At 39.8% G+C, this 13,302-nt stretch overlaps 1 protein-coding gene across 1 annotated transcript in view; it reads right to left on the reverse strand.

The window, feature by feature from the left end:
- Positions 1-13,268, reverse strand: part of Naa16 (N-alpha-acetyltransferase 16, NatA auxiliary subunit) — a 67,643-nt gene extending 54,375 nt beyond the window's left edge. Inside the window, 2 exon segments of the mRNA XM_033759948.1 lie at positions 12,832-13,093; positions 13,210-13,268. Of these exon segments, the coding sequence (XP_033615839.1) occupies positions 12,832-13,093; positions 13,210-13,268 (321 nt within the window).
- Positions 13,269-13,302: the final 34 nt, after the last annotated feature.

Consider the following 13,302-nt stretch of genomic DNA (forward strand, 5'->3'; position numbering starts at 1 on the left):
GATACAAAAAAGGGGCTTCAATAGTTGTCCCCTTCTGGCAGTTTCCAGCTACACTGGTAGCTGATCACAGTTATGGATCATTAGGAAATATTATGGTAGAATCTATAAGAGCTCAGCTAGTTAAATTTCCTAGCTAAATATGTCCTTCAAATTGTCTCTATCTTCTTACAGCTAAGACAGACTGGAGAGACAACTTACAAATAACCTCCATCAACAAGAGTCTGACTCACTATTTCAGTTTCTAAGTGTGACTCTTTCCCAACCTGTTTAGTGCTCATGCTTAGAATATACATGGTCTAATTTCTTTAAAAATTTATTCTTGCCTAGAGGCTGCCAGACTCCTAGTGGTCATAAAAATGGAACCAATGACAAGTGTGCTAGACTTCTCTTACCAGGATCCACCAGATAGATCAATCTTATAAACATAAATACTAAATTATAATACAATGTCTATGTTAAATTGTTTTTGGTTTTTTTTATTGTTGTTGTTGTTTTTGGTACTGGGGATCGAACTCTGGACCTTGTGCTTGCAAAGCAGGCAGCACCACCACTGAGCTAAACCTCTGGCCCCTAAGTTGAATTCTGAAGCCCCTTGGACCTTTTCCTCTTTGTGGGAGACTATTAGTTCCTCCTGGTAGAATGCTTGTTGGCATCATGAAAAACACTGTATTTTTGCCTTTGGTTTATGTATATAAGGTATTTATGAAACATAAATGAATTTCATGATTTGACTGAGGTTCCATCCAAAAAATACCACGTTCTGTATATGTACATATTCCAAAATACTTCTGGCCCCAAATTTTCTAGGTTGGTTTGGTTTTTTGAGACAGGGTCTTACTGTGTAGTTCAGAATGGACTTGTACCCACTACATAGTAAATCAGGCTGGCCTCAAACTCATGGCAATCTTCCTGCCTCAGCCTGCCATGAACTGGGATTAGAAGGTGAGTACCACCATTCCTGTCTGGCCCAAGTATTTTAAAATGCAGGATTTGTTACTAATACTCAATCTTGAAAATACTAATTTTAATAAAAACAAAACAAATACTACCATAATAATACTACTGTTATCCTATAAAAAGGAATGTATTAAAATGATTTGACAAATTTACTATAGATGCTTTAGTCATGTTTCACTCATTTGTAAGTACTCTTGAAATAAATTTAATCTTTAAAACACACACATGCACGCACGCGTGCACACACACACACACAGAAATGCTTGTTGGCTATTTTCATAGCAATCCTGCTGACCTTATTTGGCCCATGTATTCTTAACTGTTTCTTTGGCTTTGTCTCCTCCAGACTCAAAGCTATACACATACCCAAGATAACAATGCTTGGGTAGAAGGTGAGCACCACCATGCCTGGCTGGGCACAAGTATTGCCCCTCCTATAGAAGGCCTTTAGATAGACCAGAGGGTATAATAACTCTGACTGCTGATCACAAGTACGGCCCTCTACAGCCTAAAATAACTGGAACAGTCTTTGCCCTTTGCCCCCTTACAGCTGTTAGGGGTACTTTTGCAGAGGTGGTAATACTGTAGATAGATAAGTTAATTGGATATCTTGTAGGCAGTTAGACAGGGCCAGCCCTTGAGAAGCCAATGAAGGACAATCAAGGAACCAACATGGAGGATAATCAAGACAGATTCAATGAAGGCCAATATTATAAAAGAAGAATAACTACACCCTCCTGCTTCCTCTAGGGAGGAAGAGCAGTGACTGATATTCTAAATAGGTATCAATCACCTGAGTGGGGGCCAACATCTTAACTTCCCCTTTCCAGAAAAGAACCCTGACCCACCCCTTACCAAAACCGCTTGCTCATTCCTTCTATGCTTGCTATATGACTTGCTTCCCCCCTGGGTCCCCATTTAATCAGGATTGCACTGTACAATGAAGGTACACATAGAGCGGGAGAGGAGGACTGCTCACTGACTGCCATCTCTGCTGCCATGCACTGGGTTAAAAATGACAACTAACACCAACCATGAAAGTTGCAGCAGTACTAGCCCAAGCATCATCAATGAAGATGTGATTATTAATGGTTACTCTCACCAAGATGACAATCCATTCACAGAGCACATGAGGATGGAAAATGAAGAGGAATTCAACAGACAAATAAGAGTTGTGGGAAGAAAAATTTACTGAACGTTTCCAAGAAAGGCTGGTATAGAAAGTGGTTTATTCCAGCTGATATCTCCCACAAACAATGGAGTTGGTCCAAGACCGATTTAATGACCTTGTTATCAATGACTGCTCTTCTCTGGAAGATCTTGTGGTCAATAGCAATCTGAATCCAAATGCAAAGGAGTGAAGTACTAAAACACTTGAGTAGACGGGCCCTCTTTTGGATGTAGCACAATTTCCACGCTGTGAAGACAGTATTAAGTCTTAACTGTTACACTTATGCATTGCCCAAGTTTTTGTTAGTCTTGCATGCTTAATAAAAGTGCTGAGACTGTTACTAAGTAAAAAGCTGTCAAACATTTACTGAAAATAGAATCGGCCCCATAGCCAATGTAAAGACAGTGAGGAAAGAAGCACCAGTCAAGTTCTGACAAAACACCAAATTAAACTCTAAATCTTACTAAATTGTCATCTTTGAGGCTAAACTGGTCCCTTAGGATTAACTAACACTTGTTAATGTCTACACTTTGTAGAAATGAGTAAATTTAAATTGCATTTCAGATTTCTCAGTTGCATTTGTCCTTCTAAGAAAAATCTCCTTGAGGGAGGAACATTGCTGAGAGTTCAAGCCCAGCTTAAACTGTCTCAAAAACACAAAATAAAAAAATATTTTTCTGAAAAATATCTCATAATTTGAAGTACTTGTGTTATTGGTGACTGGCGTAACAAAGAATTGATAGATAAAAGCTAATCCTGGCTTTTCTGGTATGCTACTATGTTAGAAATACTGAATTTTTCTAATGGTACAGCTGAGAAATACATGATTTGAGAATTGTGTCTTCTGAGGATTTACCTCATCACAGCCATATCTGTGTGAACTCTAATTTGGGACAAACACCAACCTATAATCCAGCTGAACAAATATTTTTACATAATCTGAATGGTGCTTTTCCTTGCCTTGTTAACCTTTATGGCAGTAGTCTGCAGCACAACTTTTCTTTTTAACAGAGCTAGAACAGTTTTGGTTTCTTACACTTCATATTTGGGTAGGTTAAACTGCCATACATGTTCAGTGTGAACAGTGTTTAAAACGAAAATATTGTAAACAAAACTATTTTTTCAAAAATATTTTTAAAAGTAAAATAATAGAACTGAAAAAAATTACCTGAGCAACTATACTTGTCATAATCTTACTGGCTGTCCACAGTTTTGTCCATCTTGTGATTTCTCAATACATCAATATTACCTAAGCAACTGAACTTGTAATCTTACTAGTTGACTATAGTTTTGTCCCACCTGGAACCTGCCTCACCTTGTGGCTTTGTGCCATAAAATAACTTTGAGAAGCAGAGTGAGTGGGCAACCCACTTTCCGTTCCCCCTTCTGTCACTCTTAAACACAAGCTTTCTTTCTCTTAATAAATTTTTCCTACTCTTAAAAAAAAAAAAAAACAACCTTACCGCCTCAAACATCATTTTCTTATGATAAAAACTTTCAAAATCCTTTCTTCTTTTTTTGGGGGTGCATGGTACAGAGATCAAGCTCAGCACCTTGTGCTTGTGAGGCAGGCGGCAGAACCACTGAGCTAAATCCCCAGCCCTCCTCTTCTAACTTTTTGAAATTTACATTATTATGTAATTCCACAGACACCTACTATACAATAGCATACCAGAACTTTCTGCTCCTATCAAACTATAAGTTTCCACTGATCAACCTTACCCAATTCTCCACATTTATATCATTCTCACAGGTCTCTGCTAACCACCATTCTACTCAACTTCTATGAGATCAACCCTTTTTTAGAGACAGGGTCTTACTAAGTTGCCCAGCATTGAGTTCAAACTTGAGATTTTCCTATCTCAGCCTCCCACAGTGCTACAATTACAGGTGTTTACTATCACACCCAACTCAGACCAACATTTTTAGACTCCACATATAAGTGAGATCATACAGTATTTGTTTTTATTAATTTTATTGGTATACCTTAGATTTACATAATGATCACATTCATCATAGGGAATTTGTACCTGTCCATAATATAGATTCTTTTTTACCCAACCCCTTCTCTTCAACACCTTCCTTCCTTATTTACAAGAGCTTTGTTTCCATTTCTTTCCTTGTTTTTTCTTTTCCCTTCTTTCTTTTCCTTTTCTGCCATCCCTTGTTCCCCTTCTCATTTGAACATTTTCTTCCTATTTCCCAACATCTATTATATATTTCGGTCCTTACTTACCTTTTCAGTTTCTCACACCAGAGAAACAATTCAATATTTACATGTGCCTGGCTTATTTCACTTAGGGGTATGGTCTCAAGATGCATCCATTAGGGGCCAGGGATTTAGCTCAGTGGCACTGTGCCTGCCTCACAAGCACAAGGTCCTGAGTTTGATCCCCTGTACTCCCCCAAAATGAATCCATTTACCTAGAAATGTCTCAAATTTATCCTTCTTTATAAAGAATACTACTCCACTGTATAAAAATACATCATCCTCATCCATCATCCATCGATGAGCTTCTGGGCTGTTTCCACAGTTTAGCTATTACAAACTGTGCTGCTACAAATATGGGTGTGTATATATCATTGTGGTATGATGCTTGTAATTCTTTCAGGAAGACACCAAGGGGAATAGCTAGGTCAAATGGAACCTCCAGTTTTAGTTTTCTGAGGAATCTCCACATTAATTTCCACAACGGTTGTACCAATCTACACTCCCACCAATAGTGGAGGATTCATTTTCTCCCATAGCCTGGTCAGCATTTGTTCCTGGTTGATTCTTGATGAAAGCCATTCTTTCTAGAGTGAGATGGAATCTCAGTGTTGTATTAATTTGCATCCTGAATAACTAGTGATGTTAAACACTTTTTCATATAATTATTTGCTGATTGTACTTCTTTATCTGAGAAGTATCCATTTCATATGCCCATTTTTGGATAGGGTCTTTAAATTTGGGGAGGGTATGATTTTTTGAGTTCTTTATATAGTCTAGATATTAGTCATTTGAAGAACAGCTGGCAAAAACATTTTCACTGTGTTGGAATCATGCACATTTACATTTCTCTGTCTGCCTTATTTTACTTCACATAACAATCTCTAGTTTCATCGTTGTAGCCAAAAATTTCAAAACTTCGTTCTTTCTATGATTCAGTAGTTTTCTGTTGTGAATATGCATCATATTTTATCTATTCATCAGTTTATGGGCACTTAGGTTTTCTCCATTTCTTGGCTACTATGAACAGTGCTGCAATGAATGCAGGAGCACACACATGTCTCAACATATTGATTCCATTTCCTTTAGACATAGAACCAGTAGTGGGATACCTAGATCATACAGTTTTTTCCTTTTTTTTTTTTCTTTGAGACAGGGTCTCACTATGTAGTAGAGCAAGCTCTGCTTCAACTCACTATGTAACCCAAGCGGGGCTCAAACTCTCAGTTACATTATCCTCCTGCCTCAGCCTCTCAAATGTTAGATGAGTACAGGTGCGTGCCACAACACCCAGCTTTTTATTTTTGAGGAAACCCCACACTACCTTTCATAATGGCTGAAGTTTATATTCCTACCAAAGGTGTGTTCCCTTTCTTCTACATTTTTTTGGGGGGTTACCTGGGATCGAACTCAGGACCTTGTGCTTGTGAGACAGGCAGTGGCACTACTCCCTACATTCTTACCAGCGTTCATCTTTAATCATTTTGGTATCTTACTTAGTTCTTAAAGTAATTCCTTAGGGTAATAGGTGTCACTTTCATTTTACAAATGAGCAAACTGAAACTCAAGAGTTCCAAAGCATTTTTGTAAGACATTCAGCGTAGTAACAAACTCTGGTCTGGTTGGTTCCAAAGACTATCACTATTCTAACACAAGCATAAGCAATATCTGTATAAATAAATGCCCCCAGCCAGGCTAAATGATCAATGCCTATCTCTGGTAACCATTTATCACATTTCTTTTCACCCTCTACTCATTTATGTTGTTCAGGCAGCCTGCGTGTTCTATCACTATGCTTGCCAGGATTATCCTCACCTTAGGGCCTTTACATTCCATTCCTTCACCTAAAATGCTCTTTCCCAGATTTTCCTAGTTGATCCCTTATATCTAAGTATCCAAGTCTCACACATCAATTGCTTGACCATGTTATCTACCATTGTCAGCCTCCTATTTTCCCAACTTATTCTCTATAATATTATTTTCTATACAATGCTCTTATTTTCTGAAATAATTACTTATTTAGAATGTGACTTCTGCACTATCATGTAAGCTTCAGAAAAACAGAGATCTTCTCTAGTATAAACATTTCTGTGACCTAGACAAATAGGATCCACTCAATAAATATAGTGACACAAGCAATGGATAAGGACGTAATTGATCCCTGCAGCAAAGGGATGGATGTAGGAGAGAAAATCAGAAAGTCTTCATAGACTAATGCATTAGTAGGGCATGATGGTACTTACCTTCAATCCCAGCACTATGGGAGGCTACCATAGGAGGATAGTTAAATTTGAACCCACCGTGGCAGCTTTGCAACTTTGAAAGACCCTGTCACAAAATTTGAAACTTTTAAGAGGCTGGAGATGTAATGCAGTGCAAAATCCCAGGATTCCAAGGCCCTAGTACCACAAAAAGAAAAAAATGTTTAAATTGAATGTGCTGATTGAGTCAGAGAAAGGGAACTAGACGTCTGGAAGATGAAGAAAAACAAATTTTGAATGATAAGAATATATTGCCTATTCTGAAAATATTTTTTAGAAAATGTAACAGGGTTTTTTAAGCTGATTTTTCTCTGAGTAGATCCAACGTGATTCCTCCTCCTTTCAGCCAAGTTGAATCTCCAGAATTTTTGAATGTAAGAGTTTACTTGAAAAATGAGAAGGGGAGGAAAAAGCAGAAGAAAACTATTGAGGAAAAGAAAAAAAAATACTACAGTGGACTCTCAAGTTCTGACTGGCCTCACATACAAACAAGTTGGGTTATGACTGGAATTTTACTTTTAACTTATGACCAAAGTCTTGAGTTACAGCCCAAATGCCAGCCACATATGTGGTTATAAAGTGCATGTAAGTGTGAGTGTCAGTCTGAGCCTAGATATGTGTGATGTGTATGTACTTCATATAATTGCCACGATTCCTGCTATCAAAATGGCCCAAAAATGCTAGCAAAGAAGCAAAGGAAGGAAGGTAAGGAAAAGAAAACAATCACATCAAAAAGAAGGAAACCGTGGAGAAATATGAGTGGTGTTCTTGTGACCAAGCTAGCTAATATGTAGAGCATGTGGAAATCTTGACAATCTTACTGAGAAGAGTCATATAAGGAAGCTAGTGTTGTTAAAGGTGTTTCTCAGCCCCTGTAGCAAGTCACGATCAACAGTATTAGACTAAGTAGAAAGGCTACTATTAGAGCAGATAAATGAGAGGCAGATGGCAAGTTATAGCCTATGTCTATAATTTATGAAAAAGCTAGGGCTATAAATGCAGGTCTCATAAAGCATACCATCAGCAAGGGATAAGGGTGAGACATTTCATGCTACTAAGGGGGTAGATCACAATTTTAAAGCGAGAATGGGTTCATAGCATGAGCAGGCCCAGGCTGCTGAAAATTAGACACACCACATGACATAGAGAAATGGCCTTGCTCTCAAGTTTTCAACCTGATGAAACTAGCCTTTTCTAGAAGAAAATGCCCAGTACATACATTACCGAGGAAGAGAAGAAAATGTCAGGACACAAGCCTAGGAAGCATAGTCTAGCCTTACTGCTACATGCCAATATGAATAGTGACCTCAAAATAAAGCCTCTCTTGGTTTATCGTTCTGAGACCTCCTAGAGTGTTCAGAAAACAAAGTCATGAAAAATAGGCTAGGGCTCATGTGCAGATCTAATGCAAAAGCCTTAGTAACAAAGAATACTTTTGCCTGAGTGGATCAGGGAGGCTTTGTCTACTATTAAGAAATATCTAGAGAGGGGCCGGGGATTAGGCTCAGTGGTGCCACTGCCTGCCTCATAAGCGCAAGGTCCCAAGTTTGATCCCCAGTACCAAAGATTTACCACTCAAGGCTCTCATTGTGGACAAGGTTCCTGCTCACCCACAAGATATGGAAGAATCCCATGGCTCTCAATTGACTTCTTCCCACCTAATATAGCTTCTCTATTCCAGCGTATAGTCCAGCAGGTTATACCTAACTTTAAGAAGCCATACACCAAAGTGCTGTTCCTGAAGTGTTTCCAGATGGTCTCAGATACAGACTTAACCCTGAAAGAGTTCTGGAAGAACATTAGAACGTCCTTTTCTGTGTGGGATTGAGAGATCCTGGGCCAAAATCTCTCTGATGATAATGAGATTTGCCTGGAACAAAGCACGACCTAAAATTATATAAGAGACAGACTTTGAAGGCTGTGTAGAGGAGCCTGAGCCTCCCATTGACCCCAGAGTTGATGACAGTGTCACTATAGCAGAGTCCACAGGCCTCTGGTAGACAGTGGTAATGTTGAGGAAATGGAAGAACACTCAGAGGAACTGTCTACAGAGGAGCTGCAGCAACTTCGGGCTGAGCAACAGAGAACGGCAGCTGAGGAGCTTTCTGAAGGGGAGAGGGAGTATCAATAATCAGTGCAGCAAAGTCCTAAAATAAAGAAAATCCTGAAAAAATGGACAGAGCTACAGACATTTGTACAGAAGACCCACACAAAGAAAGTCACTCATTGCATTCACTTGCTTAATGACAATGTCATGTCATACTACAGAACAGCGTTAAATAAAAGACAGAAACACACAACCAACATTACACCAGTTTTTAGTTCTGGAAAGGTTGAGATCTAGTGAGCCAGAAGTAGGTCCCAGTGGGCTACAGACTCTCCCAAGGACAGAAAGGACACCAGAGAGCCAGATTCCTGATGTTCTTATGGAAGGGGACTCTCCTTCCCAACAATAACCACCTTCCATTTCACTCTCCCTTTCTGCAAGCCAAAGATATCAACTTGAATGGTGAGTGCAGTATGACATTGTTGTTTCTGGTAAACTAGGCTCATTTTATAACTTTTTGGTGAATACACTAAGAAGATTATTGGCGGTTTTGTATTATGAAAAGGTTGGGTAAGGGGTGCTTTGGGAGGTTCAGAACTCATTATGGATATTTCCATTATTTCTTATGGGAAAAATAGTCTTTGTAGCTCAGTTAGTTTTTTTTTTGGTACCAGGGATGGAACTTAGAACCTTATGCTTATGAGGCAGGTGGCAGCACCACTGAGTTAAATCTCTGGCCCCAAAATAGTCTTGACTTACAACCAAATTGAGTGACAACCACCCCTCTCGAACAAATTGAGTGCATAAGTCAAGGGTTCATAAATAAAGGAAAAACAAAGGTTTTTTTTTTTTTTTTTTTTTGGTACCGGAGATTGAACTTGGGACCTTGTACTTGCAAGGCAGGCAGTGGATCCACTGAGCTAAAACCCTGGCCCAAAACAAAGTTTTTGTATAAAGGGAGCCAAGGGGGCTTGGGGCGGGGTGGGACAAAATAAAATAAAATTTACTTTTAAAAGATAAGGAAAAGAAAAGTACTACAAATATTAATCATAATAGTTAACACCTAATTTTCCTTTTTTGTTTTTTTGTTTTGTTTTGTTTTTTGAGGCAGGGTCTCACTATGTAGTTCAGACTGCCCTGGCTGAACTATGTAGCCCAGGCTGGTTTCAAACTCACGGTGATCCTCCTGCCTCAGCCTCCTGAGTGCTGAGATTACAGGCATGTGCCACCACGCCTGGCCTATTAACACCTATTTACTGTGTCGGGCATGGTTCTTATTTAGTCTTTAAATCCCAGGAAAGCCTATAACACATATGCTATCTCCATTTTAGAAAGAGAGTCTGAGACACAGTTATTGAGTTCATGCAGCTGGTTAAGAGTCAGAATTACAATTTTTATCCAGGTATTTTTGGCTCCAGAGTCTAAGTATGAAGATAAAAACTTTAAGTTTAGTAAGGAACTATTATATACCCACCCTTAAGAGAAAAGATAGATTCTAATTTCAACTTTTGTTGCTAGTCAGACACAAAACCTTAAGACACATAACACAAACAGCCAGCCAAGGAAGGGAGTAAGACAGGCAGATGTAAGTCATGCAAAACATGTAATAAGCTACCTTGTGAATTTGTGTGGATGTCTTTAAGTAGTACAGAACAAAAAAAAATTTCAGTGGTTGGCAAAGCACTGTGGTCCACTAAGCAAACTTAAAAAATAATTTCAGGGCCAGAGATTTAGCTCAGTAGCACCGCACCTGCCTCACAAGGTCCTAAGATCGATCCCCAATACCAAAGTATTATTATTTCACTATAGACTTTTGTTTTCCATGGAATTTGATGTAGCATTTTTTTTTTTTTTTTTTTTTTTGAGACAGGGCCTCACTTTGTAGTTCAGGCTGACCCTGAACTCATTATGTAGTTCAGGCTGGCCTCGAAATCCTCCTGCCTCTGACTCCTGAGTGCTGGGATTACAGGTGTGAACCACCACACCAGCCTGGTGTAGCAAAATTTTAACCACTTACTGCAAGTGTAAGATGATAAAATCATTTACTTTTACAGCATTCTGCTCAATTTATTTCAATTTATAAGAAGCATGACATACCTAGACAAGAAAATATTTAGCATTTTCCAATTTATTGGGGTATAAAGCATCTTTAGCTTTTTTGTAACCTGAATATTGAATCACGTATTTTTTTTTTATTTACTTTTGTTTTTTTGAACCAGGGATCGAATTCAGGTCCTTGCACTTGCGAGGCAGGTGGTGGAACCACTGAGCTAAATCCCTGGCCCTTCTGTATTTTTAGTTTATATACTACTGACACAATATGAACCAGAAAACACCCATACAGACATAAAAGAAGCATTGTAATCTTTTAGATTATGCCAAATGTTCTGAAATTCAACAATTTATAGATGATTTCTCATTAATGTTTAAAAGTCCTTGGACGAGGAAAAAAGAAAAAGAGACAAAAAAAATGGAAATTCACTCCTCCAAATCCATACTCAGTAAAATACAAAGGATGAGATGCCAGGCATGGTGGCACTTGTCTGTAATCCCAGCACTTGGGAGGCTGAGGCAAGAGGATCACTGTGAATTTGACACCAGCCTGAGCTACATAGAGAATTCCATGTCAGTCTCAACTACATAGTGAGACTGTTTCTCAAAATAAAAAAAAAGAAAAAGAAAAAAAAAAAGAGAAGGTATGAGAAAAACAAAAGTAAAATAATAAATACATACAAAGTCCAATGAAGCAATCTGCCATTTTTTTCTTTATGTTTTTACACTGATCTATCATTACCTGCAACATTAAGTACCTTGAAAGAATTAAAATTGCATTCCACCTGTTTTTATTGGCTTGAAACAGTACTACTGTGAATTTTTTGGGCCTGTGACAATACTGAAAACATCCTATAATTAGTTATTAATAGTAAAAGTCAAGTAACTGCTAATCACTATACAGAAACACAAACAGTATAAATTCACCCTTAAAATCTAAATGCTTGTGCAGCAAATACAGTGCATGCTTGTTTTCAGATAAAATTTTTTTGAAAAACAGACTAGTGCTACAGGAGTGATGGTGCATGCCTGTAATCTCAGCACTGGAGCTGAGACGGGCGGATCACAGTAAATTCAAGGCCAGCCTGAACTAAAAAATAAATTGACTAGCCAGGCATGGTGGCACACACCTGTAATCCCAGCACTCAGGAGGCTGAGGCAGGAGGATCACTGTGAGTTCAAGACCAGCCTGGGATACACAGTGAGTTCCAGGTCAGTCTCAACTATATAGTGAAACCCTGTCTCAAAAAACAAATAAACAAAATAAATAGACTAATCTGTTAACTAGATTAAAATATTTGGTCCTCACTGCATATTGAAAAAAAGCAATGTTTGACATCCCTCCTCAAAAGTATGAAACCTGGAAAGCTGTGAAGGCTCCAAGGACATGGGCATCCAAATGCCCTGGGCTGGGTAGCGGTCCTCAGTGCAGGACCACTCCTCCGTTTTCAGCTTGGAAACAAAGTGAGGTCTCTCCTCAACTGCAAAACCAACAAGTCTGACCTGATTTAATCTCTTGTGCGAGTTAAAAGCAAAAAAGCTATCAACTGATGAGTGGATAAAGATGATGAGGGTTTTTTAATACAATGGAGTACTGCTCTGCGATAAAAAGGATGAGCTTCACACATTTATAGCTAAATAGATGGACCCTGAGACCATACTCTTAAGTGAAATAAACTGGACTCATATGTTTAAATACCCCATTGTTTCTCTGGTGTGAGAAACTTAAACGTGGATATAAGGCCTGAAATGTATAATGGATGTTGGGAATGGGAAGAAAGTGTTGAGAAGGGGAACAAGGGAGGAGGGAGGGAGAAAGGAAGGGACAAGAAAAAAGTGAAAATAGAAAAAATGGAAACAAAGCTTTTGTGCATAGGAAGGGAAGGGGGCTTGAAGGGAGAAATGGGATAAAATGAAATTTATTTTAAAAAAAATTTTTTTTAAAAAGCTACCCGAGATTATGACAACTCAGAAACACAGTTCAGGAGACAGCTGCTAGCAGGTGGCCCCAAAGAGATTAGGTGAGTAACTATCTTGCAAGACCAACACGCACACTCTCTCAAAGGGGCGGTGCTGGGCGTGGCTTGCCGGGGAGGCCGAAATTTCCCAAAGAGATTATAAATCAGGGCCCCCCCTGACGGCTGAAGGCTGGGCTTCCACAGGTACTGGGGTGCAAAGCAGGGACGAACGTCGCCCGAGGGGGACTGGCGAGGATCGGGGCGCCGCAGACGGCCCCGGGAAGTTCCTGGCAAGCGCGAGGGCCGGCCCGCCTGCCACCCACCAGGATACGTTTGAAGAGGTTGCTCTCCTTGGGCGGCAGCTGCACTTTCGGTAGCGGGGCGGGGAGGACACTAGGACGAGCTGCTGCGCTGAGTCGGGCCGTGTGGGAGGACTCACTTCACTGGCCCAGCCTTGGGGCCGAGCGGCAGGCCTGGCAATGCAACGGAAGGTACGATGAGCAGGATAGCCTGGGCTTGTCCGGCGCCCTTGTCAAGGGCTCTGTGGCCGAGGCCGCCCGCTCGCGTCAAAGTGGCTGCCAGGTTTCTCCCGCACCCGACCTGCGGGGCGCATGCGCAGGACACTGGTTCTCCACCGCTGCAGAGGG

The sequence above is a fragment of the Fukomys damarensis genome, unplaced genomic scaffold (genome assembly GCF_012274545.1).
Source record: "Fukomys damarensis isolate Sample0158 unplaced genomic scaffold, DMR_v1.0_HiC HiC_scaffold_38, whole genome shotgun sequence".
NCBI lineage: Eukaryota > Metazoa > Chordata > Mammalia > Rodentia > Bathyergidae > Fukomys > Fukomys damarensis.